Raw genomic sequence first — 18,401 nt, forward strand, 5'->3', positions numbered from 1 at the left:
TAATAATGATTAAGAATGTTAGATCTTTCGGTAGATTCGGAAGGGGAAAAACCAACTTTGTTAGATGCTTGTAAGAACGTTTACCCTAAGACAGCATGGTGGTTTTCCTAGATGAGGATTCACTTCTGTTGCTTTGCGGGGGGAGATACAATTTAACCTCGGTCTTAAGGGCAATTCTCAATTTCAGTGAAGGCATCTAGCTTGCTGCTAAGAAGCATGCAGCTTCCTAGCGTGCAGACTATGGCTGTTTTATACACGGTAGGTGAATAAACTACATATTTTTCTCTTCTCAGATTTTTAAACTCTCAAGAAGAAAAAGTAATTTTCTTTAAAAAGTTATCTTTTTATAGTTTACATTAATCAGAGTTTCCTTTTGTCTTTGGCAGTTCATAAAAAAGGTTGAAAAGTGTTCTTGAGTTCATCTCTTTAGAATCTGAATCCTTTATCCTCAGTGTTACTGTCCCTCTCTCTACACCAGGCTGAATGTAAGCGTGAGCCTCACTCAGACAGAGACAGCATTTGAGCCCTCAGCAATCTTGTTTCCTTGCTTTGTGTTGTCTCTAATTAAATTAAAACTTTTAGTTGGTGATCAGTATGTTTATATTGTGTGACTTGAGATGTGTGCTATTTTAAATCACAGCTATAAATATTTTTAGAGAATGTGAAATGATAGAAGACATTGAAAATTAGAATAAAATAAGAGAGCTCTGTTACTTTAAACTCATTTTTAAATGTTTTAATATTTTATTCTATATAAATGGTTAAAATAAAAGCATTATATAAAAAGATAATAGATCAATTTTGCTTTCTTTTTCTTTAGCATAAAGTGACAACAGGATTCATAAAAGTGAAGAATTTTTAAAGAAGGTGACAAAAAGAGAAGGAAAATGCCGAAACCAGTAAGTGTATTTTACTTTTGTCACTACTTACTTGCTGAAATATCAACACTATTGAGTTCCTTTTGGAACAAGGCAAAGAATCACGGTAGACCTGTTGGGAATAAAAAGACACTGATATTACTGTTATTTGGTTTAGATTAATGTGGCTAGAGCACAGTGTTATGTGGGCCAGTGAAGAACAGGTATAGGTAACACTCTGGTTAGGATTAAAATTCATGTGTTCTGGGATCAGACTGTTATTTCTTATCCTGGCCCTGCCACTTAATTTGAGTGACTTTTGTTAGATTAGTTCTGTCTCTCCAATTCTTAATTTCCTCATATATAAAATGGAGATGTAATTAGTTACTTACTCAAGGGAGTAGGGTGAGAATTAGAAGAACTTGGTACACATTCAGTGCTCAGTAAACAGCAACTTATTGTTCATTAGGAAGGAGTGACTAGAAGTTGGAAGGATCCGTGCATTATTAATTTTCTCATAATTCTATCTTTGATGTTAGTGATACCAATGCTCATGTTATATAGTCTTAGATTTTTTATTTAAGGGTACATGTGTGATCATTTTACTTAGTTTTATAATTATATAGTTCTTGACAAAAGTTTATTCCTTTTGTCTTAGGATAAATGTTCTTACTTCATCTAACAAAATTAGGGTGTTTTTTCAGTGATGTTTCTTTTGGCCAATTATCTTTTTAAGAAAATCATTGGTTGTAGTTACTGGAATTTTCTAGTATGGATATCGCTTTGGAATTGCTTTAAAGATGCAACAATTAACAAACTGTACTTTGTTGGAGGGAGGGAAGAGTAAAAGAAAATGAAAGGCACAAACATCAAAAAGGAAGAAGTAAATTTTTCTATTTGCAGATGACGTGATTGTTTATGTAGAAAATCCTCAGGAATCTACAAAACAACTACTAGGACTAATAAATGAATTTAGCAAAATTGTTGGACGTAAGATTGTATTTTTAAAAATCAGTTGTCTTTTTTATATACTAGCAGCAATATTTGAAAAAGGAAGTAAAAAAATTTCTGTTTCTAACAACATTGACGATATAAAATACTTAGGAATAAATTTACAGAAGCTGTTCAAGATCTCTACATCCAAAACTTGTGAGAAATTAGAGACCTAAATATACAGGAAAATATACATTCTTCATAGATATGTCTAGGAAATATTATTAAGATGTCAGTTCTCCCCAACTGTAATGGTAGATTGAATGCAATTCCGATCCATTAAATCCCAGCAGGCTTCTTTGGTTAAAATTGACTAGCTGATTGTAAAATGTATATGGAACTGCTAAAATTTATATGGAGTAGCTAAAGCAATTTTTAAAAAGAACAACGTTGGAAAACTTACATTCCTGGATTTTAAGACTTATTCACAAGCTACAAAAATAAGACAGTGTGGTATTGGTGAAAAGATAATAGGATCAGTGGAACAAAAATTCACCTACACACATATATTCATTAGAATTTTGACAAGAGTGTCATACAATTCAATGGGGAAATTAAATTCTTTCCAACAAATGGTGTTAGAACAAACAGTTATCCATACAGAAAAACATGAACAGTGACCCTTACCTCACGATTTACACGCACAAAAATAACTCTAAATGGATCATAGACCAAAATCAAAAGCTTCAAACTATAAAACTGCTAGAAGAAAAGATAAAACATTTTTGGGACCTTGGGGTAGGCCAAGTTTCTTAGATTATACACCAAAAGTTTGAACTATTAAAAAAGTTGGATTTCATCGAAATTAAAAACTTGCTCTTTGAAAGACAGCAGTAAGAAAATGAAAAGGCAAGACAGAATGGGAGAAAATAATTGCAATATAAAGTTCTTTAAGAACTTAGTAAGACAATCCAGGTTTTAAAAAATGGGCAAAAACTTGGAACAGATGCTTCACAAAAGAACATACATTAGTAGCCAAGAAACACATGAAAAGATCCTCAGTGTCTTTAGTTCTCAGGGAAATGAATAAAAACTACAGTGAGACACCACTTTATACTCACTAGAAGGGCTTAAAATAAAGACTGATACTGCTGGTAAGCATGTGGATCAGCTGTAACTCTAATGTATTTCTGGTAGGAATGTGAAAGTTTACAACTACTTTGCAAACTGTCAGTATAATTGAGTGGAGAATATTTATTATTCCTTAGAGTTAAGGATTCAAAATTGTATATACAGTTGGATATAAACTATGTGTTGTTAATGCATACAAATTATGGAAGAAAATTTTTTTTTTTTTTGTGAGGAAGATCAGCCCTGAGCTAACATCCATGCTAATCCTCCTCTTTTTGCTGAGGAAGACTGGCTCTGAGCTAACATCTGTTGCCAGTCCTTTTTTTTTTTTTTTCTCCCCAAAGCCCCAGTAGATAGTTGTATGTCATAGTTGCACATCCTTCTAGTTGCTGTATGTGGGACACCATCTTAGCATGGCTGGAGAAGCGGTGTGCGCCCGGGATCCGAACTCGGGCTGCCAGTAGTGGAGCGCACGCACTTAACTGCTAAGCCACGGGGCCGGCCCCTGGAAGAAAATATTTTAAAATAGTAATAGTGATGTATTTTTTTCCTTTAAACTTTTAAGGTTAGACTATAATTAGCCACCCCACCCCCTGCCCTCCAACCCCCTGCAAAATAAAGAAGAAAAGAAAGTCTAATTTTTCAAAACACAAAGCTTAGAGAAATTTAATTTGATCTCCATGTTTTACGCTGATTCTGTTGGTCACATTTTATACTTATCTTGATCAAGTCACAACTTCTATAGACATATTTTTTTTTACTTGTAAAATAAAGTTGATTTAATAATAAGTGCTTTGATTACCTTACCTCAGAGAATTACTGTTAGGATCAAATGAAAAGGCGTTAAAAGTTGCCTTATAGTGCTTTTTTGTTAAGTATACTTATAAGTAATATTTATTTTTCATAATGTAATTTATGTTAACATCTAATAGATTTGTTCTTGTTATATTTAAATGAATTAACTATCTTAAAATTTTCTCAGTTTTAATTTCTAATGTGCTAACGTTGACAGACAACCCAGATAAACAAGAGCTTTTTGGGATGCTTAATAATTTTTGAGTGTAGAGAGATGCTGAGACCAAGAAGTTTGAGCACTTCTGGCCTAGAGCATTATTATTGTCTTCATAAAGGCGAATTATTGCGATGTCTGGGTTCCAGCCAGCAGGAAGGGAGGAAATAGCATAGAGAAGCAGGCTCACTGTTTTATGCCTAGGTGCTGAAGTGGCTTATGACTCTTTTGCTTGTGTTCTGTTGATGAGAGCTTAGTCACATAGCCCTACCTAATTGCAAAAGACATTGAGAAATGTTCTGTGGCTCAGTAGCCATATGTCCAACTATAATTCTATTAGATTTTGGTCATCAAACAATAAGCAATATCTGCCACAATCATATGGTTAGTTTAAAAGGAGAAAAGTTGTGGTAAATTCAGAAAGAGCAGTTGCTAAAATTGAACAAACTATTAATGATTTAAAAAACAAAAAATAAGCTTAAGCTTATACCTTAAGCTAGGTATAAAAGAAAGTCTACAGCGAAAGCTGTTCTTAGTATGTTAATGGTGGAAACATTGCTGTTAAAAATCAGGAACAAAGGGCCGGCCCCGTGGCTTAGCAGTTAAGTGCGCACATTCCGCTGCTGGCGGCCCGGGTTCGGAACCCGGGCGCGCACCGACGCACCGCTTCTACCGCCATGCTGAGGCCACGTCCCATGTACAGCGACTGGAAGGATGTGCAGCTATGGCATACAACTATCTACTGGGGCTTTGGGGGAAAAAATAAATAAATAAAATTAAAAAAAAAAAAAATCAGGAACAAGAAAAAAGATAACAATCACTGCTGCTGTTCAATATTGAACAGGGGAACCTGCACAGAAAAAGAAATCAAAAGCTCAAGGACTGGAAGGGAAGAAACACTGTTTGAAGATGTTAAGATTCTTTGTTTATATCAAGGGTTGGCAAATTATGGCCCATAGACCAAATCCAGCCTGCCACCTGTTTTTGTACAGACTATAAGCTAAGAATGGGTTTTACATTTTCAATGTTTGAAAAAAATTGAAAGGAATAATATTTCACATATGAAATTCAAATTTCAGTGCCCATAAAGTTTTATTGGAGCACAGTATGCTCATTTTTCCTTATCTGTAACTGCTTTGTTGCTGTAGTATCATAGTTGAGTAGATGCAACAGACTGTAAGGTCTGCAAAGCCTAAAATATTTACTCTTTGGCCCTTTACGGAGAAAGTTTTCTAATCCCTGGTTTATATAAACACAAAGAGTTGAAGACTCATTATAACAGTTGGCAAGGGAACTGATAAAAGGATCAATATAAAAATCAACCGCATTTCTACCAGGTGCAAAACCAGGAAAAATTTTGGAAAGTTATTTTATTAGGTTCACAGTCCTATATTTGAAACCCTTTAGGCTAGATAAGTTTCAGTATTTTGAATATTTTGGATTTTAGAAAGATAAATATACTGTATATTATGTGCATATGTCATTATATCATGAAAATTTTGTCAAGGTCTGTTGCATCACCTCAGAAACATTTCTATAGATAAATGTGAATGAATATTCATTTGAAGTGGGATAAATTAATTCACCAAATAGTCTCACATCACTTAATGTTAAATTTTTGCTAGAAATTAGCTAATAAACTTCAATTTTCAGTGCTTTTAGAATGTTAAGGGGTTGTGGACCTGTATTTATAATAGCTACAAAACCATAATGATCTAGGGGAAAGATATATAACAAACGATTAATATGATTTTTATGGGGAACGTTACAAACACTTTTTTGAAAGATCTTAAGGGAGACCTGAGTTAATGCACAGAGAGAACCATAGTCATAGATAGGAAGAGTCAATGTGGAAAAGTTGTCACTTCTCACCCCAAGAGACTGATAAATTTAGTGTAGTTCCAATTTAAATCATAATGTGGTAATTTGATAAGTGTGCAATTTTATGTGAAGCCAAGAGCAAGAACAAAGAGCCAAGAATAGTCAAAACAGTTCCGAAGATAATGAGGGGAGACTTGCCCTACCACATATCAAGACTTATTTAAAGATAGAGTAATTAAGACAGTATGGTATTGACAGAAGAGTTAAATTGACCAATGCAACAGAATAGAGAGCACAAAATCAGACTCATACCTATTGACATATCATTTGTGACAGAGTAGTCTTTGGAGAGTGAGTTAACTAATAATATACTTCATTTGGATATTTTAAATCTCCATATCATTATTCTTACGGGGATTAAAAAATGAAATTGGACCTCTACCTCAAATCATAAGCAAAAATCATTGAAGAAAAATTATGAAAAATAAAACTTTTTAGGAAATAGAAGAATATCTCTATCACTCCAGAGTAGGAAAGGATTTCTTAAGTATGGCAAAAAAAAAAATTGATACCTGTATGTAAAACATTGATAAGTTCAACATTAAAATTAAGAATATGTTTACCTTAAAGAAGGACACTTCATAAAGTAGAATGACAGGCTGCAAACTGGGAAAAGATTTTTTTGTAACACAAGTAACTGACAAAGGATTAATATGTAGAATATACTCCTACATGGGAGTAAGAAAAAGCCCAATAGAAAAATAAGCTGTAGATGTAAACAGACATTTCAAAGACGAGGAGACTGAATGGTCAATAAACATACTAGTTTTCTGTTGCTGCATAACAAATTTAGTACCTTAAAACAACACCCATCTATTATCTCACAGTTTTATAGGTTAGAAATATGAGATGATGTCTTGGTTCTCTGCTCAGGGTCTCAACAGCCTAAAATCAAGGTTTAGCCAAGCTGCATTCTCATCTGGTGCTTGGGGTTCTCTTTCAAGCTTATTCCTGAATTTTCAAGCTCAGAATTCATTTTCTTGCGAAATGATCCATCCTTCTTACTGGAGAACGAAGTCCCCATTTTCTTGCTAGCTCTTGGCTAAGGGTCACTCTTAACTCTTTTAGGCTGATGTCAGGTCCTTGCCCCATAGCCCCTCCATTTCAGCAGTGGGGAACCTTTTTTGTGTCAATTTCCTCTCGTACTTTGAATCTCTCTGACTTCTGCAACTAGTCAGAGAAAATGCTTTGATTTTTTGTGTGTGTGTGTGAGAGGAAGATCAGCCCTGAGCTAACATCCGTGCTAATGCTCTTTTTGCTGAGGAAGACCGGCTCTGAGCTAACATCTATTGCCAATCCTCCTCCTTTTTTTTTCCCCAAAGCCCTAGTAGATAGTTGTACGTCACAGTTGCACATCCTTCTAGTTGCTGTATGTGGGACGCGGCCTCATCATGGCCGGAGAAGTGGTGCGTCGGGTGCGTGCCCGGGATCTGATCCCGGGCCACCAGCAGCGGAGTGCGCACACTTAACTGCTAAGCCACAGGGCCGGCCCTGAAAATGCTTTGATTTTAAAGTACTTATGATTAGCTTAGGCCCACCCACACAATCTTTGTATTTTAAGATCAACTGATTAGTAACCTTAAGTACATCTGCAAAATCCCTTTTGTTATGTAGCATAACATAATCATGAGAATAATACCAGAGGATGGAGATCATGGGGGCTGTCTTAGAATTCTGCATACCACGCGTATGAAAATGTTCTCAGGCTCATTAGGAACCAGGGATCTGAACACTAAGACTATATTGAGATATTGTTTTATACCCAGTAGCTTGGCAAACATTAAAAACCATAATAATACCCACTGTGGGTGAAAATATAGATCAGGAATTCTTATGCACTATTGATGGGGAGAGTGAGTTGATACAATCATGTTGGAAGACAATTCATTGTTACATGGTAAAGTTGAAGGTATGATACTTTATCACGCTGGAATTCTTCTGAGTACATACTTCTAGAGAAACTCAGATGCATGCAATAGGAAACATGTACAAGAATGTTTATAGCAGTGTTGTTAATAGCCAAACAATTGGAAACAATTTAATGTCTATTGACAGGTAATTGGGTAAATACATGATTGTCTAGTCATGTGTAGATATTGTATAGCAGTAATTGCAACTACAGTCATGCGTCGCTTAACTGTGTCTGAGAAATGTGTTAGGCGATTTCATCCTTGTGTGAACGTCATAGATGGTATAGCCTACAACACACCTAGGTTGTGTGGTGCTAATCTTAATGGGACCACGGTTGTATATGTGGTCTGTTGTTGACTGAAGTGTTGTCGTGTGGCCCATGACCATACTCACAAAAACATCAGTGAATCTTAGAAATATAATTGTGAAAAAACAAACTACAGTGTAGTATAATTTCTGTTTAAACTTTTTACAGAAATAGAATATGCACACCCAAAAGAACACGTCATTAGTATGTAGTTGATGACTTTTAATAACGTAAATATCCTCATGTAACCATTGCCCACATCAAGAAAGAACACTTTATTAGCAAGTACTGTACAGTTTTAATAGGCTAAAAATCAAGAAAAACAAAATATTTTACATATAGATACCTACATTTGTGATAGAACTATTCTTTTAAAAAAAGCAAGGGAATGACAAACACAAAATTCAGGTTAGTGCTTACCTGTGGGGGATTAGGGACAGAGAAATCACAAAAAAGAAATACACTGGTATAGGCAACATTATTTGTCATTTCTAATTACTAAGTTGGATAGTAGATTTATGGGTAAAGGAAAACTTTTTCTTTACTCAGAATTTCTGACATCACACCAAGCAATTCTCCACTTCTGTGCAGAAACCAATTGTATGTTCTGCAGTTTAATTCATTCTGACACCAACCACCTGGAGTTAGTGCAGACCCCACAGGCTAAGGGCTCAGTTCCACAAGACTGCCCCCCACGTCAGATGCTGGTCACAAGGAATGGGTCCCCAAGTTACCCATACTTCTGTCTTACTTGGCTACAAATTGGGGTTCTCATGATCCCCTCCTCATGATCCCCTCCTCTATACTTTGCTATAACAGATCACCGAACTCAAGGAAACACTTTACTTATTATTACCAGTTCATATAAAGGATATTATTAAGGATACAAATGAAGGATACGATGAAGAGGAGGTGCATAGGGATAGTCCAGAAGGGTCCTGAGCACAGGAGCTTCTGTCCTTGTAACATTTAAGGTACACCATCCTCTTTGCATGTGGATGCATTCACCAACTTAGAAGTTCTCTGAACCCCTTTGTTTAGGATTTTTATGAATGTTCCATTATGCAGGCGTGATTGATTAAATCATTGTTCGTTGATGATTAATGCAATTCCCGTCCTCTGTCCTCTCCTTGGAGCTGGGGTGGGTGGCTCTAATCACATAGTTGGTTCCTCTGGTTACCAACCCCCATCCTGAAGTTATCTAGGGGCCTATCTAGAGTCACCTCATTAGCATAAACTCAACTATGGTTGAAAGGGGCTTATTATGAATAACAAAAGATGCTCCTCTCAGATCTGTGGTTTAGGAAATGCCAAGGGTTTTAGAAGTTCTGTGCCAGGAACCAGGATGAAGACCAAATATATATTATATCCCTGTAGGTTTCATTTTATTATGCTTCATTGTTTACATATGTTACATCTATTGTTTGTGTGTGTATCAATATTTCCTAATAGATACTACTTTAAAGAAAGATAGATCTGTAAGATTTATTTGATTAGAGAAGGTATTTCAGATAAAAGCTGTGTGTGCAGAGGTTGTGCTTATTAGAATGAGTAAAACATATGAGGGGAAATGAGTCTGATTTAGAGTTCTAATAGTGTGAGTTAAAAGTTAAAAAGGTAAATTTGTACCACATTGTGAATTCTAGGTGAAGATGCTACTCTGGAATTAAAATTATTTTGGTGAAGGCATAGATAGCTCACCATATTTTGGTGAGATATCTAACTAGAAAGGTATTTACACAAAAAGATGAGAATTTAAAATAGTCTAACAAAGGGCAATAGATAAATACTTTTTATAAAGTGAAGAATACATTTGCAGTGTGAATAAAACTAAACGTCTGATTTTTGTGTTGAAAGAAATATGGTATAGTGAATGACATTTGAAGAATTTGTAGTTATACCTCAGTTTAAATACCTGCTCTGCCATTTCATACCATGTGTCCTTGGGCAAGTGATGGGAACTCGGAGTTTCTGGAGAAAGGAACATATCGTCTAGCAGTGTTGCGGGGGCTAAATGAGAATATGGAAAGCTCGTGGTCTAGTGCCTAGTACATGTTAAGTATTCAATAAATGTTTTTAAAAAAGGACTTCATAAGCTCTTTGTTTTTCAAATAGATTTAAGATTTCCTGCAATTAAAATCAAACTTGATCACTTTATCCAATACAGAAAATATTAGGTACAATTATGAAGTTGCTCTTTATTGCCTACATAATGACTCTATTTTATATATTGATAAAAGTATTTTCTCATTCCTAACACTTAATAAGTATATTCTGTCTCCTACTGATCATCCCTTTTGTTCTTATTACAGATCAACGTACGAGTAACCACCATGGATGCTGAGCTGGAATTTGCCATTCAGCCCAATACAACTGGCAAACAACTTTTTGACCAGGTATGATTTAGCCACATGAAGTGTGCATCTTTTGATGCTGTAATTTGGAAGCTGGAAGAAGTCGGATGCAACTTCTTTCTCTGTTTGCCTGTACTTGTACTGATAATGCAGTAGTGTAGCACTTGGGATTTTCACAGTACCTGTTCAGATATCTTGAACAGCTGTAGTGACATTCTTATTCTTTCTCATTCCTAGATTTGAGGAATAGGACTTTTTAAAAAATAATTGTGGGGGCTGGCTTGGTGGCACAGCAGTTAAGTTCACGCATTCCGCTTTGGCGGCCTGGGGTTCACCGGTTCGGATCCTGGGCACGGACCTACTCACTGCTCATCAAGCCATGCTGGGGCAGTGTCCCACATAGAAGAGTTACAACTCTGCAACTGTGATACACAGCTATGTACTGGGGCTTTGGGGAGAAAAAAGGAAAAGAGGAAGATTGGCAACAGATGTTAGTACAGGGCCAGTCTTCCTCAAAAAACAAACAAAATAATCATGAGTAGGTATTTATTTAACATCTGCTATGCAAATCATTGTAATGAGGACTAAAAGGAATTCAGAGATATTCTATATGGTGGAATGGGTGGAGATCCTAGACAGAGGAGAAGGCAGGAGCAAAGGCACAGGGAGTTATAGGCTAAAGTAGGCACCTGACAGCAGTTTGGTGTCACAAGCTCATAACATGCTAGCCTGGGGTTAGAACATGGATGTCATGTTAAGGAACTTGGACTACTGATCTTATCTCTTTTCTCACTCTTGAGTGCACATTTGAGTCACCTGTGGAGCTTTGGAAAAAAAGGCAATGCTTGGAAACCACCTCCAGAGATTCTGATTTAATTGTCTGGGGCCTGCTCTAAACCATTAGTATTTTTTAATTTAAGCTCCCCAGGTGATGCTGTATGTAATGTTGTAAGTAATCAAGTTTTATGGAGAAAAGGAGGAAAGAGATTGGTGCCCAGAGGTCAAACTGATGATTGCAAAGAGGAGAAAGGTGATGTATCCTGCATGGCAGGAGACTTAGAGGCAGAGAACTTTTATGTATGAGCAGGAGCGCAATAGTCTATGGTCAGACTAACTTGACCTTAGAAAATGGAAGAGAGAGTTTCTGGCATTACAGCAGTAAATAACCCATTAGGTATCTTGGTTTTATTAGTTGTCATTCTGTCATATACTGATCCAAAATATGATGAAATAAAATTTTATTAATAAAAAAATTAATAAAGTTGTTTCTTTTTTTGACAAAGTAGTATACTTAATCTCCTGATTAGGTAATTAATGATCTTGAAAGCCCTGATAAGGTCATTTTGGAAGATGAAAGGCTTTCTTTTGTGAGTGAGCAAATTTTTAAAGCAAAATCATAAGCAGCTACATGACCCTACATTATAGATATTTTACCTTGTGAACTAATATCCGCTTCTGTTGATTCCCTATGGCCTCCTGTTTGTAAATATATAGACTTATCTTTTTTGAATAAAAATGTGAATGGAGTTAGCATTTATTGTACTTCATAGCAAGTTGAAATGTTATTTATAGTAAGCAAAATGTTTGTGGTAGTCAAAAACTAATCAGCAAGCGGGCCTTTTTGGTATTGGATACCGAGAAGTATTTGTTTTTTTATTAAGTAGAATTGCTTTAGTTTGCATACCAGGGAGAATGGAGCCTCATTTATTATAGTGCAGTAATGTGTAATAGTTTAGAAGTGTGGGCTCTGGAGCCACGCTGCCTGCAGTAGAGTCCCAGCTGTAGCTGTTTGACTTTGGACAAATTAGTCTCTTTGCCTCATTTTTTCTTATTTGTACAGTCGGGATGATGATAACATTACTTCCTCAGAAGGTGGTTGTGTGAATTAAATGAGAATCCATGTAAGGTACATAGAACAGTGTTTGATATATACATACACACAACATATATATATTTCATATTGTAAATGAAGGTCTAGATTAAGGAGTATTGTTATTTGTTAGGGGTTCTCTCAGCAATTAATTCTTTTTTTGTGTGTGAGCAAGATCAGCCCTGAGCTAACATCCATGCCAGTCCTCTTTTTTTTGCCGAAGAAGAGTGGCCCTGAGCTAACATCCATGCCCATCATCCTCCACTTTATGTGGGACGCTGCCACAGCATGGCCTGACAAACAGTGCATCGGTGCGCGCCTGGGATCTGAACCTGGGCTGCCAGCAGCGGAGTGCACGCACTTAACCGCTACGCCGTGGGGCCAGCCCCAGCAATTAATTCTCATAGTCACTGTTCTGTTTCCTGACACTTCTCTTGAGCCTGAATTCGAGGATCTAAAAGCAGGCTTTACCTTGGATGTAGTGAGTATATGGGGTGATACTCATGCCTACCTGGAGCTGGCAGGTAGATAGGTTCAGGGTCAGGCCAGGAGCAGAGCTAGAGGAAGGGTCCTCAAATGAGGTGCATAGCTACATGAGTCCACCTGTAGCACAGCCTCACTTCTGATTATGATGTTAGCGTGAGGCCAGCTGCGGGTGTAGGGGCTCTACTCGAGTGCTTGAGGTCCTTTGGTTTGCTCCTTGCTGACTCTTCCTTTGCTAGCCTCCTCTTCCGGCTTCTGTCTGGGCGATTAAAGTAGAGGGTATTCATACTCCCAAGGAGTGCTCAACATGCTCTGTTAGGATGCAAGAAAAAAGTGGTAAAATGTCTGTTTATATTTTTGTCTTTTCTCTTTCAAATTATTTTTTAAATATATGGTTTATAATGGATTAGTGTGATAGCATGTGTATAATTTATAAGTAAATATATAAATATTGTAGTTTTATGTCCCCAAGCATTTTTTTACTTATAAAAGTAAGTGATTGAAAGTTTCCAAGAACAGCTCCAAAAGAAGTAGGGAAAGAGCTGCTGAGGAGATGGGGCCTCTTAAGGAATTTCACAGCTGAGCTCTTTTGTTCTTCCTGGTGTTGTGATAAAGTTAAGGTACTGTCCCTTGTGCCTACCATGGCAAATCCCTCTTTGATTTAGCCAGCATTGTGAGTCACACAAAGCCTGGAGGCAAAAGCTGAGGCCACCTTCTTTGACACACTGCTCTCCGTTGCTCTTGACCTGTGTAAATTCTCTAGTCATGCCACTCTGAACTGGAATGCTTTCTGTGGCTCTGTTGGGACAGTCTATCTTTTGCCAAAGTTAAATTATCGGAGATCTCTTGTGTCTACATTAAAATTTTGGTTATTTGGCATTGATCTGCTTTTGCATCAGTATGAGTCTTTGTGTTCCATATCATCCAGAAATTTCTCGGCTTTTGTTTTTTTGATGGTAACCTTTACTAGCACAGCTAAATGTTTTTTCTTATTTTAATTTTTTTTGTGTGTCACTACAGTGAAGTTTTTCAAGAGAGGGAAGGTAAACTGAAGGGTTTGGTTTGCTGTCTTGAAACCAAAAGCCTGGCATGTTTTAGATTTAAAAAAAGCAAGAGAAGTAAATGAAGAATGTTTATCACTTAAGAACTAATGTTGACTCTTTCTCTGAAGCTTTTAAAATGTTGATAAATTCTCACCTCCCCGGTTCGTTTCCCTCATTTTAAATATAGGGGGAAAAAAAACCCCACACATACTTTTGTTAAGTGTTAGTGCAATCCTGGGTATGGGTTCTAGCTCACCACTTCATTTACTCTAACACTTTTGAGTGCCTACCACAGGATAATCATTCTTTGAAATAAAATGGATATTAAGGTAAGGCAGTAATCTCTGTCAAGGAGGGTAAATAAACACACTACTCATAATACAGTTAATTATGACAGTAAATGTTCTAATAGCAGTATAGATAGATTATTATGGGAACATCAAGGAACAAGTTATTAATTTTATGTAGATGATAGGAGAACTTCATTCACAGAAGACATGTTAGTTGAGCTGGGCCTTGAGGAATATATTATTCAACAGGTGGTAAAATTACAGAAGAAACATTCTAGGTAGAGGAAAAAGCATGAGTAAAGCTGTAGAAGGGTAAAATTCATGGCATGTCCAAGGATGGTTTCTTGCTCAGTGAGGGAAGAACACAGAATGTATGGTGGTAAGTGAAGGAAAGTTGGCGTGGGGGTGAAATCACCAGCTGGAAAGCCTGGGGCCTGGCGTGTAAATGTCCTCAGAGACTCTTATCACCAAGATGATAACTGTTTGCCTTGCCTACCTGTGGGGGTAAATTGAACTAGGACGGAGACTATGACAGCTCTGTATGTATTTCCCAGACCTTTCTTATCTGTTGGGGTCATGATGGGAGATGAGAAGGAAAGGAAGTATAAAAAAGTGGATCAGCAAATAGGATTGAAAGGACACTGCAAAATTTAATATACAAAACCTAAATTTAAGTTTTCAGAAATGTTCTTTTAATTAATATGTTAAATTTAGGAAAGATCTTATCTACAGCAAAGGAACATACCTCTGTAGTTTTGTTCTTCTTTTGAAGTGTAGTGCCATCTAGATACAATGTGAATGCTGAACTGAAATTGACTTTTTTTTTTTAAGGTGGTGAAAACAGTTGGTTTGCGTGAGGTCTGGTTTTTCGGGCTGCAGTATGTGGACAGCAAAGGTTATTCTACGTGGCTTAAACTAAATAAAAAGGTAAAATATGTATGATAACATTAGCTAATAATTAAGTTACTTTGAAGTTATCCTAATCATGAATTTGTGCCAGAAAAGCTCAGAGTCCTACTGATTTCAGGCCTTCTTTTGCAGTTATCTCTGTGAATCATTAAAGGTATCATGTCTTTTAATTCAGTAAGGCACCATCAACTTATCGTCTTAGAAAATAGAAATGTTCACTTGGCCTATCTGAAAACTGAACACACAGGAAATATTATCAGGTGTAACTTAGTACTTTGAGTTTGATTTAAACATCTGTGGGATAAGCTTCTCAAGAGAAGTTTCCATGTGGTTATTAGATAGGATCTGTGAGTTACAGATCACATTCATGAGCATAGAATCTTTTTTCTCACATGTATTTTTTGTAGGTTTTGAGTCTTACACACTAGAATCTTACTTATAGATTTAGAATCTTACTTACGTTTCACATCTGAATTTCTTCCAAAAAGAATTTGATGTGAGTAAGTTCAGTTATTGTGAACTTCAGACTTTTGTTGATTATACTTGAAATTACTATTCCAGGTGACACAGCAAGATGTTAAAAAAGAGAATCCTTTACAGTTCAAATTTAGAGCTAAATTCTTTCCTGAAGATGTTTCTGAGGAATTAATTCAAGAAATAACCCAGAGACTTTTCTTCTTGCAAGTTAAAGAATCTATCTTAAATGATGAGATATATTGCCCGCCAGAAACCGCAGTGCTTTTGGCTTCCTATGCTGTCCAAGCCAAGTATGGAGATTATAATAAAGAGATTCATAAACCAGGCTACCTGGCTAATGATAGACTCCTACCACAACGGTAAGTGAAACTTGCTTTTATGTTAATATCCTTTGGAAAATTATATTTCAGAAGTTTGTAAATAGATTTTTTTTTTTTTTTAGATTTTAAGTTCCTAGCTGGATCAGAGAGTATACTTTTAAAAATCATGACCCAGGGGCCGGCCCTGTGGCGCAAGCAGTTAAGTGCGCGCACTCCGCTGCGGCGGCCCAGGGTTCGCCAGTTTAGATCCCGGGTGCGCACCAATACACTGCTTGGCGGGCCATGCTGTGGCGGCATCCCATGTAAAGTGGAGGAAGATGGGCATGGATGTTAGCCCAGGGCCAGTCTCCCTCAGGAGAAAAAAGAGGAGGATTGGCAGATGTTAGTTCAGGGCCGATCTTCCTCACAAAAAAAAAAAAAATCATGACCCAGTAGCTACATAGATTTATATACTCTGTAATTACCTGAACTTTCTGCCTCTTCTCTCCTCATTCCCACAAGATAAGCAATAAATGGAGGTAGTGATAATTCAGGCTTGAGGGAGGATGTGACTGTTGCTGCTTGGTAAAAATTCTTAAACAAGCAGATAGGTGCTTTTGAGAATAATGAGTGCCAGGCTATGTTTCCTCCATAGAATTAAAATTAACTTTCTAACTTTTTGAAAGGCATTTTAAACTCAGTTTTCAGATTCCTAGTCTAGTGCTCTGTTCTTATCGGCAGTATACTGCTGCCTTGATAACCGTTATTTTAAAGTAGCATGAGATAGGAAAAAATCATTAGAAGACCTAGATTTTGAGTACTAATTCTATCCTTTGGTAGTTATGTGACCTTAGGTGCATAGCCTAAAATCTCTGAGCCTTGGTATCTGAATCTGCAGAATGGGAAAAATAATTCTGCTCTGCTTACCTTACAGTTTATGATTACAGTCATGAACTGTATGGTTTACAGTTTTAACTGTAAAATGAGATACAAATGTTAGTTGGTAGTATTATTTAGGAAATCTAGAAATTACAACATCAAATGTTACTTTTAGATATCTCAGTTCTTAATTGTAGTAGCACACATGTCCCTGATACTAGAATGTACATGGAGATCTTTCTTTTAGAACCTGGAGAGAAGTTGTTACTGTTCTTAGTCCAAATTCTTGAATTTTAGAATTTCTATTTAAATGCAAAACTGTATATTATTAACCTAAAATTTCAGTTCTGCACCACTTCCTCATAATATTTAAACTCTTAGATGTAGTTTCTTTTTCATAGGTACTAAATATGAAGAAAGACATTCTACTTCATGTTCACTTTTGTTAATTTCCTTTGGTGGTAGGCATTACATTTATTTTTAGCTGATAAATTGTATTCTGTTGATATCTGCTTTTAAGGTACCATTAAGTACAGTAGCTTCAATATTTGATCATTAAATGTTACACTGTTCTGCCCTTTAATATTAGTGCAATGATAGTTATCTTAGAGGGTAAAATAATGCATGTTGATCACCATAAGAAGCAGGAATATGAGATACTTTTAGTCTGTATGTTTGTCTGGTTTTGACTAATTATTATTCCAACCCAAAATTCTTTCTCTTGGACTAAATTGAGTGTAATTGATTACTGGCACAGTAGAATTCCATTTGAGATAAGGATTAATTTTTATTTTTAATTGAGGTATAATGTATATATAGTAAAATGCATAGCGGATTAGGTTTTAAATCAGTACATAAAGTAATATTATGTTAAGGTAAATTACCCTTAAATTTCTTAATTGTTCATAAAAGAATTAGGCATGTTTTATCTCAACAAGTATGACATAGTTGTTCTTTCAGTGTTAGATCACATTGCTGTTTGAGCACTAGATGAAATAATTTGCTTACATTTAATTGTCCATATGATTAAAAAAAAATCTTTTAAACACTGGATCACACATAAGCACAATTAATTTAATTTATTTTAATTACATGTGTGCTATAATCTCTATTTAAAAAGGGAAGATAGCATCTGTTTTTCAAGATTTGGTATTTAATTTTGAAGTTCTAGACAATCAAGCGTTCTTCAAGTTGATAGTATCTAGAGGACTAATTCAAGCTATCTAAGCTTAAAAGAGACTTACTTATAAAGTCAGAATACTAATTTTTTGGTTTAGAATGGAGAAAATACCTTCATGGTGATTTACTTATTCCATGTATGATGTATAGCACACCTTTTCTCACTATGTGAGTACCTGGTAGGAGGAATTAATAATCAAAAGGTTATTTGGTGACCATAAATCAGATACAATAATTTGATGATTTTAATAGATGCTTTTAATTCTTGTATTGAAAAACCCAGGTAAGCAATCTATTCCCTCACAGTAGAATTCAGCTGTCTGTTGATATGGATAATCAGCTTCACCAGATGGTATCTTTCTCCTTTAAAAAGAGCTAGATATATATAAATTTTTACATGCCAGGTTTCTGACTTGGGCATCTGGGTGGTTGGTAATACCTTTTTGCCAAGATACGGGGGGAAGGAATACATTTCAGAGGAGGAAGATTTCAATTTTGAACTTACTGAGTTTGAAATATCTATAGTATAACCAAGAGAGATTGCTAGTCTTCATTTATAGATGTGAGTCCGGATCTTGAGAGCAGTCTG

At 36.0% G+C, this 18,401-nt stretch overlaps 1 protein-coding gene across 2 annotated transcripts in view; it reads left to right on the plus strand.

Moving 5' to 3' along the window:
* The window catches only part of RDX (radixin), a 66,592-nt gene that overhangs the window by 14,711 nt on the left and 33,480 nt on the right, over positions 1 to 18,401 (plus strand). Inside the window, exons 2-5 of one of the 2 annotated variants that reach the window (XM_058545263.1) lie at positions 821 to 899; positions 10,342 to 10,425; positions 14,901 to 14,996; positions 15,540 to 15,814. In XM_058545263.1, the coding sequence (XP_058401246.1) occupies positions 888 to 899; positions 10,342 to 10,425; positions 14,901 to 14,996; positions 15,540 to 15,814 (467 nt within the window). In that variant the 5' untranslated portion in view covers positions 821 to 887. Of the gene's footprint in view, positions 1 to 820; positions 900 to 10,341; positions 10,426 to 14,900; positions 14,997 to 15,539; positions 15,815 to 18,401 lie in introns of those variants that run through there. The other variant, XM_058545264.1, reaches the window with a different exon arrangement.

Source organism: Diceros bicornis, chromosome 7 (assembly GCF_020826845.1).
Source record: "Diceros bicornis minor isolate mBicDic1 chromosome 7, mDicBic1.mat.cur, whole genome shotgun sequence".
Classification (NCBI taxonomy): Eukaryota; Metazoa; Chordata; class Mammalia; order Perissodactyla; family Rhinocerotidae; genus Diceros; species Diceros bicornis.